This window comes from Phalacrocorax aristotelis, chromosome W (assembly GCF_949628215.1).
Source record: "Phalacrocorax aristotelis chromosome W, bGulAri2.1, whole genome shotgun sequence".
In the NCBI taxonomy this organism is placed as follows: domain Eukaryota; kingdom Metazoa; phylum Chordata; class Aves; order Suliformes; family Phalacrocoracidae; genus Phalacrocorax; species Phalacrocorax aristotelis.
In genome coordinates this window covers 3,229,004-3,246,462 of record NC_134310.1, presented here as the reverse complement: position 1 = coordinate 3,246,462, position 17,459 = coordinate 3,229,004, and the positions used below count along the sequence as shown (strand labels likewise).

Sequence of the window (17,459 nt, the reverse complement as noted above, 5' to 3'; positions counted from 1 at the left end):
GTTTGGTCTGTTGCAACATACAGGTATTTGTGGTATGTTGCTCATATATTTTGCATGGTGTGCGCACCCCTGAGAATTCAAATCCATCTTGCTGTTAGAGAGGAGAAATGTATGAACTGAGCATTAAATCTATAAGGAGAGTGGCCTTCCTTTGGTGGGAAAGGGAGGGAATTGCTCCAGCCAGGAATTGCCCTGGATCACTAACCCCAAAGTTTATTTTCTTAGGATTTTTCCAATAAATAGCCACGTCTCCACTGTTGGGAATAATTGCAGAAAGCAGCGGACTGATGGGATAAGGCCTGGGGGCTTTTGTGCCGGTTCTGATTCAGCAGCATTAGCAAAAATATAACAGCATTAACTGAAACTTCTTAGCTAATCAGTCTCTGTTACAACTTACCTTAAGAAAACCAAAATGAAAACATTCTTTTAAAAGCAAACCCTTTATGATTAAAAGCCTGACGACTTGCACGTTTGGAAATTGGGACAAAAACCTGCACTGGGGGAAGAGGAGCAGTATAAACCTCGTAGTGCTTGTGATGGAGCGCTGCTCTCATGTTTAGGCTGAGAGATGTATCCTGTAACATCCTAGGAGATGTTACATAGCGTAACTGCAGCGGTTATATTGCAACTGAAAACAGTTTATGAAATTATATCAGTTAGGATGGAGGTTTTAACTGATTTTTTACATGCACTGTGTTCACGCTGTCATTGCATTTCGATACTCCCCAAATGCTTCATGGCATCTAAATGCAATTCAGCTTTATAATTTCATTTTATTTTGTATTTTCGACTGTGTTTCAATCTACCTCCTTCTGTTAATACGTTATATTTAATATAGAAAATACAGCTTATGAATATTCCAACATTACCCTGATGAAATAACCGTTCGTGTCCAACCCCGGCGCGGCACCCGCGCATCCGGAGCTCGGCCGGTGGGCGAAGCCGGCAGCGCTGGGCCATCCCTTACGATGCCAGCGTTCTTTGCAGGATTGAACGCACCCCCTTGATTTCAGCAGGAGCTGCTGAGCGCTTGGCGCTCGTGTCAGGTCTCCTGGGTGAGTTCGGGAAGGGGGAGGGCTGTGGTCCAAAGAGGTGACGACGCTCGGTCTTTGTCCCGTGGGGTGCTGCTGAGGGCATCTCCTTTAAAACCAGGACAGACATCCCAACCCACCATCCTCAGTGGGAGCAAAGTAGGATGGAGGACGAGGAGCTGCCCCACGCTGCCTGGCTGCCGGAGGTGATGCTGGGGCTCCAGCAGCTGGCTGGCAAGGGAGGGAGGCAATTTATTAGGCAGGACCCAGGCTCAGTGCAGAGAGGGCAGGATCTCCTAGCTCTTCATCACCTAGCTAATCCCCGAAAGGGCTTTCCTACTTACCCCGTGGTGTCTTATTTTCAAGAATCTTGGCTAGGAGCCCTTGTGGGGCTGTGTTACCCACTCAGCAATGCTTTAAGACATCTGCTGGTCCAGACTTTCCTTCCAGGCAGTAGTGATTTTTCTTCCATAAATCTGTTTTTCCACGAATCCCCTTGTTCTCGTCTTTATTATGAGATCCTACATCCCACCCCTGTGAGATGCTGCATGGGCTTGTCCGCAGTTCCCAGCACGTGTCCCAGACTGGAGCGGGATTCACTGCAGCAGCATCCTGAGGATGCAGGCGGGCGAACTCAGCTGGCTTCTGTGAGAGCCCAGATCCCGCTGAGCACATCCTCTGGGTGCTGCCCACTTGGGAGGCCTCTGTGCTCCCCGTGCCACCTCTGCCCCAGTCTCGCACATCCCCCGGTGCTCACTGCGGGTTCGTGCCTGGCCGGGGCTGACCCACAGGCAGCAGCTCTTGCATGGGCTCCCCAGGGAGCTCCTGCCCTTCAAATCTTTAATTTCAGCATCGGGGCTGGGAGTTGGGTCTGTGGGAATTCAGCACCACATAGTTTGCTGTAACCAGTGGTTTAGGTGGCTGTGGAGGGACTATAGATACAGGCTTAACTGGAGATGGAATTGGCAAAAGATTGTAGACTGGTAACTTCTGGACATCCAAGTGCTGTGCTTGTGGGTACTGAGCTGGGAAAGGCTTCCTTCACGTGCCGGCGGGTTATAGCTGGGACTCAGCAAAGTTCTTAAATAACGTCCTTAATTTCCAGAATGTCTCAGTTGGTCAAATTGGGATTTATATAATACATCTAAGTCTTCTAACAGTGATGTGAAATCACTTTTGCAGGTATGATCCGTGAATCTGTGCTATTAAAGCCATCTGTCCTTTACAGAATATGCTTCAATACCATGGTGACAAACAGCAAATAAGTTTTTGGGGAGCAAAAACTTCTCTCTTACTTCCTGCAAGACGTACAACCGCAGCCCGCCATAGATGCAGCACGAGCTTGGTGGGCAGGCTTCTCTGCAGGATCCGATGGCGGGGCCACGGTGGGTGGTGAGGAGCGACCGCCGAGGAGCTCTCTTGCAAGGTCACTGACATCTCTGTCTCTGCTTTTTCAGGGTTACCTTTCCGAAGGCTTAGTAACAAAATGGTATCGCTCCCCCCGCCTCCTCCTCTCGCCGAACAACTACACCAAAGCCATTGATATGTGGGCGGCCGGCTGCATCCTGGCCGAGATGCTGACGGGAAGGATGCTCTTCGCTGGTAGGTTTCTGGCTCCCGTTGATTAATTTTATTTTCTCCATCCTTCCTTCCTTGCTACCCAATTCCAAGGCTTTTTAGCATGGCAGGGGGAATTCTCTCCTCGCCAGCCAAGGCAATGCTTGTAACGTCACTACAGGGATGCTACGGTCAGTTATTAGGTGCGAGAGCTGTCCTGAGAACAAACTTCACTTGCACAATCTATTAGAGGGTCCCTTGGTTGATGCCAGTCTCCCCAATACAGGCAGGCCCTTGGGGATGGAGAAGAGTTACCATCTTGATTTTCACTGAGCCGTCTCGGGCTTGTCTGGGAAGGACACGCGGTGGTATGGGTGCGATGGACACCAGCAGGGAGTCATCGGTGCCTCCGTACCGAGCCCTGCCGGGCAGGGACGGTCTGCTGCCTAAAGCAAAACCTCAGACAAAGAACAATTCTGATGCAACAACAAAACCTTTTTCTGTTTCTGGATTTCCAACAGAGAAAGCTCTCTCCAAGAGAGCTTTTTGTTGGAAGGGAGGATGCTAAAAAAATATCACGGGGTGGAATATAAGGCCAGGAGGTAATGTGGCTCTGTCCCAAGAGGTTTGTATTCTCTGCTGTGGATTTGAATTGTGATTGGTGTCTTCAAGGTATTTCTTTTCTTTGAGGGAAGACATTTGAATGCCGCTACCTGTTCTCAAGATTTTCCTGTAAGCAGGTATTGGAGTTGTAAAGGTGCAGTGCAAGGAAAAGCAGACAAAAAAGCACCGGCAAGGAGCGCATAATTATCAGTGCAGCGTTTGAAGCTCAACTCTGATATTCTTGAGAAGCAAATCTTTATTTAATACAATTCCAAAAATGCTACAGCCAGGAGCAAAGCTGTGCTTCCCAAGCTGGAACGCGGAGCCGTTCGTTCAGGAATGAAGCAGGCACTCTCTGCCTGTTGAACAAGCTGCCTCCCTGCCCAGGGACTGCAGCAACGCTCCTCCTTGGTTGTCTCTCCACCGCCCGTTAGTGTTCTGAATGACAAGGTTTAACGCATTTTTTGAGCAGCTGTTCAGAGAGTTGTGTAAATAAATAATTAGACTCATTAATAATGGAGAAGGACATTTTCTTCACAAATATTTCAGTGCACCGCAAAGCTCCGCAGCCGGTGTTTGATTGCAGCTGCTCTGTCACTCCCTCCCCGTTCCCGCTTGCAGCTTCCATATTTCTTTTGTGAAAGCTGAAAATTAAGCAGTCGGTATCATTTTGAAGAGATCGTTAAAAGTGCCTCCCTCTCTTTCCTTCCTCTTGTCCTCAGTCTTCCCTCCCCAAAATTTTCAAGTCCAGGGACTTCAGCTCTGGAAATTGTGCATCAGACCTGGCTGCTCCTGCCGCCTCCTCGGGATATATTCCAAGAGCGGGGGCATCTCCACGTGCCGCTTGTCCCTGCAGGCACAGGGCATTTTCTGGTCTCGCTGGGAGGTGCTGCACGTGAGAGAGCTCCCGAGGCAGCTCTGCCAGCTGCCTCCCCTTGCCAAGCCATGGTTTGCACCGTGGAAGAGTCTCTGAGCTTTTTGGGTGGAAGCAAACTGGACGATGCCTTTCCAAGGCAGAGCTACTGGTCCAGGGACTGAACTAGCCCCAGGTAAACCAGAGCAGCAGAAGCAAACCCAAGCGCAGATGGCAGGGTCTCGGTCCTGCAGGATTTGCACCAGACCAGAGCAATGCACTGCCTTGTATTCAGCTGGGTGTAGCTGGAGTCCCAGGGAAATCCTTTTGGACTCTTAGGACAATCTCCTTTCATCTACTTGCGCCTCATACAGCAAAACAAAGTGTCTTGCCAGGTCCTTCTCTGGCCATGTTATTAGAGCACCCAAGCATTCACCTTCATCCTAGCTTTCCAAACTGTGCTTGACCCCTGCCTCAGCCCAGCTTGGTTTTTTGTGCTGTTTGTGAACCCCAGGGGTAGAAACTGTGTTGATTGACACCAGCCATCTACTGCCTAGGTGTCCCAGCTGCTCCCTAAAGCTCCCTTCATGGTCAAGGCAGAGGCAGCTTGAGGATGTGATTCATCTGGCCTCTGTTAGCTGTCTGCCTTCAGCTGAGATCAGGTCATGACAACCCCAGGCAACGCTGCAGGCCTGGGGCAGAGGGGCTGGGAAGTGCCCGGCGGAGAAGGCCCTGGGGGTGCTGGCTGACAGCCGGCTGGGCATGAGCCAGCAGTGCCCGGGTGGCCAAGGAGGCCACCAGCCCCCGGGCTTGTGTCAGCACTGGTGTGGCCAGCAGGAGCCGGGCAGGGATGGGGCCCCTGTGCTCGGCCCTGGGGAGGCCCCACCTCGAATGCTGGGCTCAGGTTTGGGCCCCTCGGGACAAGAAGGGCCTTGAGGGGCTGGAGCGTGTCCAGAGAAGGGCAGCGGGGCTGGGGCAGGGTCTGGAGCACAAGTGTGCTGGGGGGCGGCTGAGGGGGCTGGGGGGGTTTAGCCTGGAGAAGAGGGGGCTGAGGGGAGCCCTTCTCGCTCTCTGCAGCTGCCTGAGAGGGGCTGGAGTGAGGGGGGGGTTGGTCTCTGCTCCCAGGTCACCAGGGACAGGACGAGAGGAAACGGCCTCAAGCTGCGTCAGGGGAGGTTTAGGTTGGAGATGAGGGGAAATGCCTTCCCTGCCAGAGCGGTCAGGCCCTGGCACAGGCTGCCCAGAGAGGTGGGGGAGTCACCGACCCTGGGGGGGTTCAAAGGACGTGCAGCCGTGGCCCTTGGGGCCATGGTTTAGGAGGCCTGGGGGTGCTGGGTTGGGGTCGGACTTGATGATCTTAGAGGTCTTTCCCAACCTTAATGATTCTATGACTTTACGAGATTGTGCCATAGTACTACTTATTTTTCCACTCATGCTCATAAAGATCATCTGGAGAACACGCTGAAGTGCCCATGCTTGTGTTGCACGTGATACAGGTGAGATCGGTTCTGTCCCAGCTGCCCAGGGAGACGCCCCAGAGCAGCTGAACAGGAACCTACTTTGCAGGTCAGTTCCTCAGAGTCCAGCTTAGGTTAGAGGTGAGGAGATGGGATTTGGCAGATCACAGACTGCACTCAGCCAGTCAGGTGCTGTGAGCATCCCTGCTTCTCGGCTTTCCAGCCCTGTGCAATCTCTTAATAAGCCCCAACCTGATGGTAGGATACTAGTTAATGGGCGGGGATCAAAACCGAAGCTCAAAATATACATATTCCTTTAAAAATAGTCCGTAGAGTTGTTAGGGGTAGATTCTGGCCCCGTGCCACATTTTCCTGGCCTCCTCCTATAACAGTAAGTAAAGAAGAGCCAGGGTGGGAGCCCGGCAGTGGGGCAGGGTGCTTGTGGTGTCCTATGCCATGTACCGTCTTTCATCTGCTGGTGTCCAAGGAGGAGGAGAATAAAACCCAACCACTCAGAATAGCTAAAACTGGCAAAAACTTGCATGACAGCGTGGGTTCATCTTTGCTTTTGCTTTTTTCCTCTTTGCTTGGGAGGAGATTGCCCTGAGCCAGCTACAGCCCGCATTGCTGAAGGACGAGACTTTCAGAGACTCCTGGGTCACACCCCACAGGAACTAACAGCGATGTAGTTCCCAGAAAGCTGCAAACCTCCAGTAATTGCCTTACACTGGATAAATTGGTCTTTGACTATGCGTGAGCAGCACAATGTAAATTGGGTGCTTAGCATAAGTCAATATAATTAACTCAGGTGTCTATCTGGGGTGCTTAAGCGATGTGGTTAAATTAAGGTGATCAGATATTAGGAATAGATGTCACTCGCTGCTTTCGTTCTCCTGCACAAGTTAATGAACACCCAGCAGAGAGGGACCCCAGCGCCCTTGCCCTCCTCACAGCCCCTTCTCTGGGCGATGTGGTGGCAGGAGCAGCTCTGGGTTTGGCAGAGCCCTCGGAGGGCACAGGAAATTTGGCTAACCCAAAGCTCCCAGGAGCGTAGCGTGTCTCCAACAGCTAAAATCTGGTTCACAGACCTTTGGAGGGCTCTGCACCACGAGCGGCATGGAAAACAAGGAAGAGCTTCCGTAACTGGGTGGCTACAGCTCCCTCCAGTGACTTCTCCACCCTCTGCTGTCCAAGCCTATCTGAAAGCACCGCCAGTGGAAGCAAGAGAAAACAGGAGAAAAAGAAAAGCCGCCTGTCCTCGCGGATCTCTGTGGGGTTCAGCGGTGGGGCCGTGCCCGTGACCGAGGGCGGTGGCTTTTCCCATGGGATCAGTACTTGCTCCCAGAGGAGCAGGGCTTGGGTGCTCACCCAGGACTTGGTTGCAAGCCTGGGGAAGTGTTCGCTTTTCATCTTTAGTTTCTCCTTGAGCCATGCCGTGAACCTCTAAATGACCTAAAATTAGTATTTTTCTATAGGAAAGTGAATTTATTTGCCCAGGATTGGTATTAGGAGGGTGTCCCTCTGTCTTTCGCTTTTCCTGTTGCTCTATCTTCTTCGGAGGGTTTGTTCTGAGCGGACATGTGGCGTGACGGTGACGAGCTGTGCTAACATCAGTGTTAGTTTAGGGTTGTCTGATTTCATTGCCATGTCCTGGCTCGGAGCTCTGCTGTTCGGGGTGAAAGTGGCCACGGCTGCACTGAACCAAACCTTGTTGGAGTGATGAGGCCATGATGCATGGAGACCCTTTCCCAACCTTGATATTTGGAGCTCCCCTTGCTCTGGGGGTGGGGGGAGGGTGTTCAAGGTCAGTTCCATGGACGTGAGTCTGGAAACCTCCTGCAGACCCACAGGGAGCTCTGGGCTGGGAAGGGCAGCCCCTGTGAGCTGCCAGGGACCTTGAAAGGTACAGGGTTGCTTGAGGGTGTGAAGCCAGCGATGGTCTCCACAATCCCCTACGAGCTGGTCTCTCCACCCTCCCTGCAGACCGATCAGAAGTGCTGTGCCATAAATGAGCTTCATTCCTCTTGCTGTGGATGAGCTGGGCGCTGCTTGCCAGTCAAGCAGCCTAAAATCCATCAGTGGGACAGCAAGGGGCTTGGTAGCCCAAAAATCCCTGTTGGTTTGTCCGCCCCAGCCAGCTCGCTGTCTAAATGGATAGTCCTGCCTCTGATGACAGAATATTTATAACCAGCGTTTCTGGCAGACAGAAAATCAATAGCACAACTCAGTATTTCTGCGAGGCTGCTTCTCTGTACACGTAGGAAGCTGGAAATCAGCCGCGGAGCTCTTGATCATGTCCAATAGTGCACTAAAGAATGGGATTAACGTTCATTAATGAGGCGGTTGGCTACGCTCCGCCGGCGCTGCTGCTTCTCTCCTCTCACTGACTGGTAGCCAGTCCTGAGCAGAGGCTTAGGGATGCACGGGTAAATATGTCCTGAAGGATTTAAAATATATGACTGCTCATGGTAGCTGTGGGGATCATCACCATGAGAGCCTTGACTCGGTGCCCAGCAGCCAGGTGGGACCCGGTCAGAAAAGCCCTTTCCCATCGGCAAAGCGCAGAGGTCAGGCACTCGCGTTCATTTAAAGATGAAGCTCTGGGACTCATGGAGCTGGGTTCACGATCTTCTTGTTATCGTTGGGGATGCAGCAGTGCTTTTTTGTCACTGCTGCATGGAGGGGCTTTGCTTCTCAGTGTAGCACAGCACATGGCAGGGACAGCATCGGGCACTGCCCTGCCTGGCCGCAGCCGAATGAGCTGAGCTGCTTTATTTGGGGTTACGAACAAGCCCAGCCATAGTATTGATTAAAGAGGGTCATCAGTTTTGAGGCCGTTAGAGCCAACATCCATCTCCTTCCGTCATGCAGGATGGACCCCACTGATAGATACCCCGTGACTTCAGACGGGTATGGTTTCTGCTTCATAGATTTTTTTAAATAGATGGCTAGGTTAGTTGAAAAGCTTCGCAGGGTGGTTACACCAGGAGGGCAAATTGTTTAGGTTAACCCTTTCACCCTTAAAAAGAGGTGACCTGGCTGGGACCCCCACCACATTTTCCTTGGAGCAAAGAGTGGTGGCTGACGTGGGGACGTGTCAGCGTGGAGGGGCTCGCAGGGATGGTGGAGTCACCATCCCTGGAGGTATTTAAAAGATGTGTAGACGTGGCGCTTGGGGACATGGTTTAGGAGGCCTGGGGAGGGGTTGGGCTGGCGGTTGGACTTGATGATCCTAGAGGTCTTTTCCAGCCTTAATAATTCTATGATTCTATGAGATGCGGTGCTGTGGTGACGTGGCTCATTTCAGAGCGGTGGCCACGTGGGAGGTGGCTGATAATATCACACACACACCCCCCCAATTTAACTTCTGGGTCTCAACTCACTGCCTGTTTTCTACCCATTTAGGGGGTCACGAGCTGGAACAGATGCAGCTTATTCTGGAGACAATCCCCGTTATCCACGAGGAAGACAAAGAGGAGCTGCTCAAAGTGATGCCCACATTTATCAACAGCACCTGGGAAGTGCGGAAGCCGCTGCGCAAGCTGCTCCCCGAAGTGGACAGCGAAGGTACCGTAGCACCTGCTGGCTTTGGCGGTGTCCTCCTCCTGGGACTTCCCCCAGCTGCCGTGTTTTCAGACCTATTTCCCCAGGGGGTGACAGGAATCATCCTCTAAGGCCACGTGCATGAAAGCTGGTGAATGAGAGTTCTGATATCTGAGGGTCTGCGATGCTTGCTCCCGCCTGGCACTTACACGTCCCCACCGCTGTCCCCCCAGGTCCTGCTCACCGTCCCACCGGGGAAGGCATGGGCTGGAGGACAGCGCTCATGACCCAGTAGCTTTCTTGCAGGTAGCTCATACAGAAATGAGGGTGAAATAGTCTTCCAAGACTGTTCCAATACTCTTTCAAGGTCCGTCCCTGCCTTCCTGTGCCTCTTCCTGAGCTGTAAGCGAGGGTTCAGCGCAGAGGTTATCTTCAAGCCCTGTCATTTTCCTGCTGTGCCCTTTGCATGAATGCAATTGTCTAGTACAAGAAAGTAAATGCTTTTATTTCATAAATATCTGAACTCCATGAGATGGTTGCTACAGGCAGAAACATCCTCCGAGTGCTCTGAGGCTTGGTAACCACTCGCGTTGGGCTGTCACAGCTTGCAATGCTCAGATACCGCTTCAGCCACTTCCCTCCTTTGGCTAAAGCTTAAAAAATAAAATCAGCAGCGCGTTGTTGCGAGGGGGCTGCAAACCACAGGCTTTTGGACCTGAACTTTTGCCTGGAGCGGCTTCGCAGACAGTGAGAGCTTGCAGGGCGGCAGCCAGACTTGAGCAGCGCGGACCAGGGCACGTCAGCTCTTCTGAGCTCCTTCCAAGGCTTAAACTGGGCTGGGGAACCTGGCCACTTGCTTTTGGGAAGGCGTCAAGACCAAGCCCAGCTTACGTTCCCTGGTGTAACTCTTCATTATAGGACGGCCACTATATGGGCTTGGCAATGCAATACACGTCGGCGCGGGTTACCAGGGACCGCGTCAGCCCCCAGCAAGCAGGAATGGATTTATTCCCTGTCATTACTGTGGGAAGAAAGGTCACCTGCGCCCCTTGCATAAGTCGTCGACATTTTCCTGCCTCTCTGACCCGTAATATATCGTAATATATAACTCGTAATATATCGTTCCACCGTGCTTCTTGCCCACAGTCGGTGACCTTATGAAGCTATTGATTCCTTCCTACTTAATTAGTCCAAGCAATGAAATAGTCCCATGGGAGACAATCGGATATTGGTTAATGTTTAAGCACTGAGGCAGTAGGTACGGCCCTTCTTTTCTGCTGAGTGATTTTGCCCCTAAAGAAACGGTCCCATTCACACAATCAAGTCTTTAATGGGGATATTTCTGAAGGTACAGTGCAAAAGATGGAACTGAAGAAAGGCGTATTCCTGTTTGTATTATCTGAACTCGAAGGGACTCTTCCATGCTCCAGGAATCAGCTGAATAAACAACATCTTCAATGATAGGATTTGATCTTTTCACATAACCTCAGTAAAGAGAAGCATCAAAGAAATCACAATAAACCCTATACGTTTAGAGTTCATTCTACTCACTTTAATTGCGCTTAATTTCCTCCTTCATCGTCCTAGAAAGAGTTCACGCTCCCCGGTCTCTCTAACATAATTTTAGGCGCTCAGGATTCTTTAAATATTAATGGGCAAAATAGTTTCATAGTGTTGGTCACGCCGAGGACTTTTAAAAATCGCACTTCAAATCTAATCCGGCTTCAGCTGCCTGTAAAGATGTGCCATCAGTTGTCTGAAACACAATGCGCTTGTCGAATGGATCTGAGAGCGTGGGACCAAATCCCAACACCGTCCAAAGGTCTTTCTGGGGTGCGAGCTTAGCGTTCTGGCCCGGGATCGCAGCTGTCCTGTGGAGGTGTGATGCTCTCTCAGTCGTTTCTCCTGCCTCCCTAGATGAACCAAGGCCTGCGGGCTGCAGGATTGCTCCCGTGGGGGGTAAGATGGGCGCAGCAAGGGCAGAAGTGCCCATTTTAGATGTACACGGGTTGCGACCTTTAATTCCTTCCTTACTGGGCGGGGATTTATTATGGGGGATTCACGAGGAAAGGAAGCTGGTATTGCTTTTGAGGAATTAGTGAGCTTGTTTCTCTCTGCTTCGCAGCTATTGATTTTCTGGAGAAAATACTGACATTTAACCCTATGGATCGATTAACGGCTGAGATGGGTCTGCAGCATCCTTACATGAGGCCGTATTCCTGCCCCGAGGATGAACCAGTGTCTCAGCATCCATTCCGGATTGAGGATGAGATTGATGATATTTTACTGATGGAAGCCAACCAGAGCCAGATGTCTAACTGGGACAGGTATGGTACCCAAGGCTGGGCCAGAGACTAGATACTGGCTTAAATTCTTTAGGCAGAACTTGACTGGTGAGTCTCTGACCTGCTCGTGACTGGGTACAGTCACACATGTTCCAGACCCACAAAAGACACCTGCTTTTCCTTCTTTATGCCGTATTGTAATTCTGGCCCGAGCTGGCACCTTGCTGAAGCCAATGAGAGCTTCAGCATTGGTTTCCACAGGGAGTAGACGTTGAGTCTGCAAGTTCTGGTTACTGAGTATCTTCCTGCTCTTGGTTTTATTCACAGCCTATGTTGTCATCATTTGAGTTACACCTGTCTAAGTGACGCTACAGTTCTTCCCTCTGTCCCTATAATACAAGTTATAAAAGAATGTAATTCTTGTACCTTTTGGGGACTGGGCCTGATTTGGAGCTCTATATTTATCACTTTTCAAGGCATGTAAGCCCCAGAGGCCACAGATCTGGGGTCTTTTAAAAAATCCTTAATTGCATTGACTTTTAAATGGTTTGCTGAAAGTCGTACAGGAAGTTTAGAGCAGATCAAAGCCTTGAGCTGAGGTCTCTCATGTCCTAGATGACTACCCCAGTTACTAGGCCAGTCCCAGTACTGGACCAGGTAGGACAAAACAAGCAGCTAAGAATTAACTAGGTTTACTTTCCTACAGAGCTCCTGCGGGTGAGCTGGCTGAGGATGTCTGCAGCGTTGTTCCTCTCTGCATAGCAATTACATCTCCTCGCCTTCTTAATGCACTATATTTCACCAGCATTGAAAAAATTAATCTAAAGAAATTCCTTGCCTTCACTATCATTAATCTCTTTGGCTGGGTGAACAAGTATCAGGTTGGCGGCTGGCGGGGACAAGCAGGTAAATTAGGTAAGGAGGGAAGCTGGAAGCTTTTCTCAGGATATCATCTATCTTCAGCGTATCCCCACAGCTCCAGCATCCCTGCCAGTTATAGTCCCCAGAGCAGCAAATCCGTTGCTGGAGGTCACGTTGTCACCTTTTTATCTCTCGGCTTTATTGGCGTGGCACAAGAAGCCGGAACCTAGACCGTTGGTCCTGCCACCCAGCTGGGGATATCTGCTGTAAGGCCGTAAATTTTGCAACACAAGCTGAGTGTTTTAGATAGAAAATTATTTTAGAGATGGAAAATGATAGTTGAGATGGAAAATTAATGTGTGTTGTGGGACACCTGAAGGGAATTTCATTGCCAGGACACAGAACCCCAATACCTGGGATAACACATCTTTTAAAGGCAGCTCAGTTAGGAGCCAGTAAATTAGATGTTGCTTTGAAAAGCATGTCTAAGAATGGGTGTTGTTGGGTAATTGCGATCAAGGGAGTTTGACTGGCTTGAGAAGTTATCGCTTAATAAGGCGACCCCTCAGGGATGCTTTTGGTCCGCGATGTCAGAGTAAACTGGTGATGCCCGGTCTCAGTGGGGATTTAAGCTCAGTTATTTTACTTTTATGGCCACAAACAAGGAGCGCTTACACTGTGCTTGTCTCTGGGCTGGGGGACGGTTTCATTATTAATATTGTTAATCACGTTTTGATCCCAAGATGGTCCTGTCCATGCAGCCTGGGCAAGCCTCAGACCCCTCATAAATTACTCAGCTGCCCCGCCTTTTATTAACACACAAGAAAAAGGTCTCTAATATTAATAAGAACTTAAAGATCTGTAGGTAAGTGGCATATTAGCAAAAAAAGAAAGATTAAAAGAGCAGCAGCAGCATGCCTATCTCTTTGAGTACTGCTGTTACTAACAAAGCCGTCGTCTGCGGGTCTAATAGCAGCGTGTCTTTCACAGGTATCACGTAAGCCTCTCCTCTGACTTGGAATGGAGACACGATAAATACCACGACATGGATGAGGTTCAGCGGGACCCCCGGGCAGGGTCTGAATCCATCGCTGAAGAAGCGCAAGTTGATCCACGGAAATACTCACAGAGCAGCTCGGAGAGGTTCTTGGAGCTATCCCACTCATCCATGGACCGAGTATTTGATGCCGATTGTGGAAAATCGTGTGATTACAAAGTGGGGTCACCCTCCTATTTGGACAAATTGCTGTGGAGAGACAATAAGCCCCATCATTACTCAGAGCCCAAGCTAATTTTAGATTTATCCCACTGGAAAAGAGCAACCATAGCACCCGCAGCTGAGCTCTCGCTGGAAGAAGAACCATCCAACCTCTTTCTGGAGATTGCTCAGTGGGTGAAGAGCACGCAGGTGGGTCTTGAGTGTCCCAGTCCTCTCCCGGAGATCCAAGAACGGAGCCTGCCGTCTTCTCCTCGCCATCTCCACCAGGAACCCACAGAGGTGAACAGCGAAACAGACCCTGAGTTTAACTTGGACGTCTTCATCTCCAGGGCACTGAAACTTTGCACAAAACCCGAGGATCTTCCAGACAACAAGCTCAGTGATATCAACGGGGCCTGCATATCTGAGCACCCCGGTGAGATTGTACAAACAGAGGTGTACCAGAAGGAGCGATGGTGAGGAACCCGCACCCAGGAAACCCCGCTGTATCTCCTGTTCCTCTCTGATGGTGCGGCCGTTGCCCGGGGCTGAGTGGCTTCCGTCTGTCATTGAGCATCTGTTTTTTACACTATACCGAATGCCTTTTTCTGAAAAGGCAAGCACAAACCACATGCCCCTTTTGATGCCTTAGAAATACCTTTAAGGGAATCAAGAGGTGTGAATGAAATACTGAGTTTCTTATACTGCCTTAACACTCTTGCCTTGCAATCTCTGGGACCAGTTTGAAACTTAAATGTACAGTGGAAAGGTGACAGTACGTGATAAGTTTACAAACAGAAGTCAAATCAACTTTTCCTTTCTTTTTCTATAGCATCTTAAAATGACAAGGACAAAATCAGCATTTTTGTTATGGTCAGATACCCTCCTGGTTTGATGGGTTCCCAAAAAAATGCCAGACTTTGAGCTCCTCTGAGGCACCTGTGTGAGTACAGGCGGTATGGAGAGAAGCGATGCCAGGCAGCGTCCGTGGTCAGCCGTCAGTTGGCAGAGAATGGAACTAAAGGTAGAGTTTGGCCATCGGACAGAAAACAACTCTTTGAAAATGTTAACGGGGAAGGAATTTGACCTCAAAAATATGGGCCACTTGGGATTTGATTTTATTTTTTCTGATTGGAAGACAAAATTTTTGCTAAGCGCGTTCTCCTTGTTTGGTTTCTCGCACATAAGTTCTCCCTTCTGTTGTACGGGGTAGACGTGAGCTCTCTGAGTCCTTAAGAGGCCCCATACGATGCATTTCAGTGTAACAACCTGGTGCTGCGAATCCTGTCTCGGGCAGCTGCCGAGCAGACCAGCAAATTCTGGTGGTAAGGGCTGGGCAGGAGTTGAGAGCTACAAACAGGGTGTCTGACGGTGCGACACTGCCTGGCACCACCAGCTACGCAGACTCAGCAAGGGCACCCACCTTTGCTAATAAAAAAAGGAATGGAAGTACTACTCTTTTACCTTCTGACAAAGATGTTGTGAAGAAAACAACAGTTCCTGTGGCATTAGATTCGTAACTGGCCGCTTCGCTTCCAGCTTCCTTGGAAGATGCTGGTGTCAGCAGGCAACCGAGCACGGTTTGTAAATAGACGCAAACACAACTGATCTACTGTAACTTCTGTTTTCATCCACACTTCTGAGCACCTTAATAATTAATCAGCTAACAAGAGTTTGTATATGGAAGAAATGATCTATACTTATATTTAATCAAACTCGGCAGTTTTTTAAATGGAAAACCTGTAAATACTGTCATAAAAGCCAATCTCCGCTTTCCTTGCTGTTGTGTCGCTGTGCTCTCCAGCACAATTATCTCTTTGTAAAAGAGAAACTACTGTACTTAGTAACTCCAAGGTCCACATTTAGCTATTATTCCTGTATGAATCATTTCAACTCTTTTAGCAAGCAATCTACTCGATGTTCTGAGATGCGAAGGAAACTCATGTGAGACTCGGATGATAACTAACAGCAGCATTTACTGTATTAACCCTGGTGTCTGTTCTTGGTGGGATCAGGTACAGGTTTAGCTGTAGGAGAGCTTGTGCAAGGCATCGACAAGCCCAAAAACTTCTTATTGTGAAGATCTCTCCTTAGGCTGCTTGAAATGCCGTTACGCCAGCTGGTGAGCAGCATAGATGTGAAGGCTGCCAGCTGCATGGATGGGATGGGGTGGAAGTCCTGGGGCAGGGGTGGAGAAGGCATCTGGAAGGCAAAGCCTTTGGAGAAGGCACCTGGAAGGCAAAGCCGTTGGGCTCTGGTCTTTGCTTCGGGTGCTTGGACATCCCCCACGGTGGTTTAGAGAGGGGAAACAAGGGAGAAACAGAGGGTTGGTTTCCAGGGTGTTGCAGATTATTGATATACCTCAACTAAAGCTCAGCACTTTTACACATGGTGGGAGAAATTCAGACGCCGAAGCAGCTGCCCCTGCAGTGAGGCGCAGCCAAATCCGGCCCCGGCAGCCCACGACTCACCGCCTGTGGTCCTGCTCAGCTTCGCCATGCACCCGGCAGCGGCCAAAAAAGAAGCTGGGATTGGGATTGCCGGCGCTCGAGTGAGCGTGTGCCCAGAGAGGAGGAGGTGGCGGCAGCCACAGCTGTGCCCCATCACTCCCTGGTGCCACCCTAGGAGGAGCAGGTAACACCCAGCCTCTGATGGGAGGTGCACAAACGCTGCAGCCGGAGGCATCAACTGAATGTTTGGGAGCCGATGGAGTTTAAACCTGAAGGATAAGATCAGCAATGCGAGAGCTGACTTTTAAAACTCTCTTCTGACAGATTCAGCAACTCTTTGCTACCGTTGGGTTAAACACAGAGAGGCGCTGACATGTGAAATCAGCAGCGATCAAACCACGCTGGCGTTTTCCTCAGCGGGCATCAGTCGCCACGTCCTCTGAAGCCAGAAGCCATTTTCTGGGGGTGGTTACATTCGGCCTGAACGTCTGCACCAGAGGCGTACGGGACTATTTATTATGGCCGTGAAAGTAACAGGTTGGCTTTTGAATATTATCTTCTAAGGAGGAGTGGGAGCTTGGAGGCCCACAGTTAAGGTCTAATATTAACTTCACAAGTTTATTGCCGCTGCTCCAGATTTTCCACCTCGGTTCACGAGCTGTTATTTAACGTTGTTCCAAAACCTCGGTGTCACGTGCTGGGAGAGGGGGGGGGGTAACAAGAGGGGTGGCTTTAATTTGTTACCCGAGTGTGCTCAGCCGATCATAAGCCAGACTTATTTCTCATCTACAACAATAAAATTTAAGGCTTGAGCCTTCCTTGCTTGGTAGTGTGTAATTATTTTGCTTATTATGAGACTTGAAAGGTTTATTTCAGCACTTGTAGCTAGGTTTCTTCTGCGAATGATCACGAACACCTGAATTAGCACATACATCGCATGGGTATTTGCGTTCTGGGGTTATTTGGCGTTGGGTGGCTTTTCACTGAGCTTTGCTTTGGCGGGTGCAGGCCGTCTGAGCACTCAGGGTCACGGGGAGGGAATTTAGACCTTGTCATCAACACGGTGACTTCTTCAACCTACTACTTCTTGCAGGAGTTTGAAGAATCATTTCAGGGCAAGGTTAACCATCAGGTATTTCAAGAAATTTGCAGATGCCACTTGCGAAAGAGAAGAAAGGGAGCGTTGCTATCGTTAATAGTGTAGATGGTGTGTTGGGCCACCGAGGCCACGTGGCAGCGGGGTGGATGGGCGTCCTGGGTTTGGAGATATGCTGGCTGGGCAGAGGCGGGAGGGACAGAGGGTGCTTGTGATTTCCAAGGCTCAGGAGTGAGCGATGTCGTCCTGTGCGGTGACGTGGGGAGGCACCGCGATGGCGACGCAGGGGACTTCACCGCAGATGTCTTCAGGCTGAGGAGGACCTCAAGTTGTTTAGAAGCTGGCGGTTGGGCCGCTGATCAGGTATGCAAGTGGCCTTGTGAGTCCCAGCTGTTGTGGCCAGCCTTTTACATGGTTTTATTTGAAGAAGAACAAGGGGAGCAGCTTCCCCCCAGCCCTGAACCTGCGGGAGCTGCATGTGGTGGCCTCCATGTGAGCATCTGTCCTTTCCCCTACAGCCACAAC

The 17,459-nt window shown here is 50.2% G+C and overlaps 1 protein-coding gene across 1 annotated transcript in view; it reads left to right on the top strand.

Moving 5' to 3' along the window:
- The window catches only part of MAPK4 (mitogen-activated protein kinase 4), a 46,115-nt gene extending 29,465 nt beyond the window's left edge, over positions 1-16,650 (top strand). Inside the window, exons 3-6 of the mRNA XM_075077219.1 lie at positions 2,489-2,633; positions 8,907-9,068; positions 11,170-11,371; positions 13,181-16,650. Of these exons, the coding sequence (XP_074933320.1) occupies positions 2,489-2,633; positions 8,907-9,068; positions 11,170-11,371; positions 13,181-13,868 (1,197 nt within the window). The 3' untranslated portion in view covers positions 13,869-16,650. The remainder of the gene's footprint in view (positions 1-2,488; positions 2,634-8,906; positions 9,069-11,169; positions 11,372-13,180) is intronic.
- Positions 16,651-17,459: the final 809 nt, after the last annotated feature.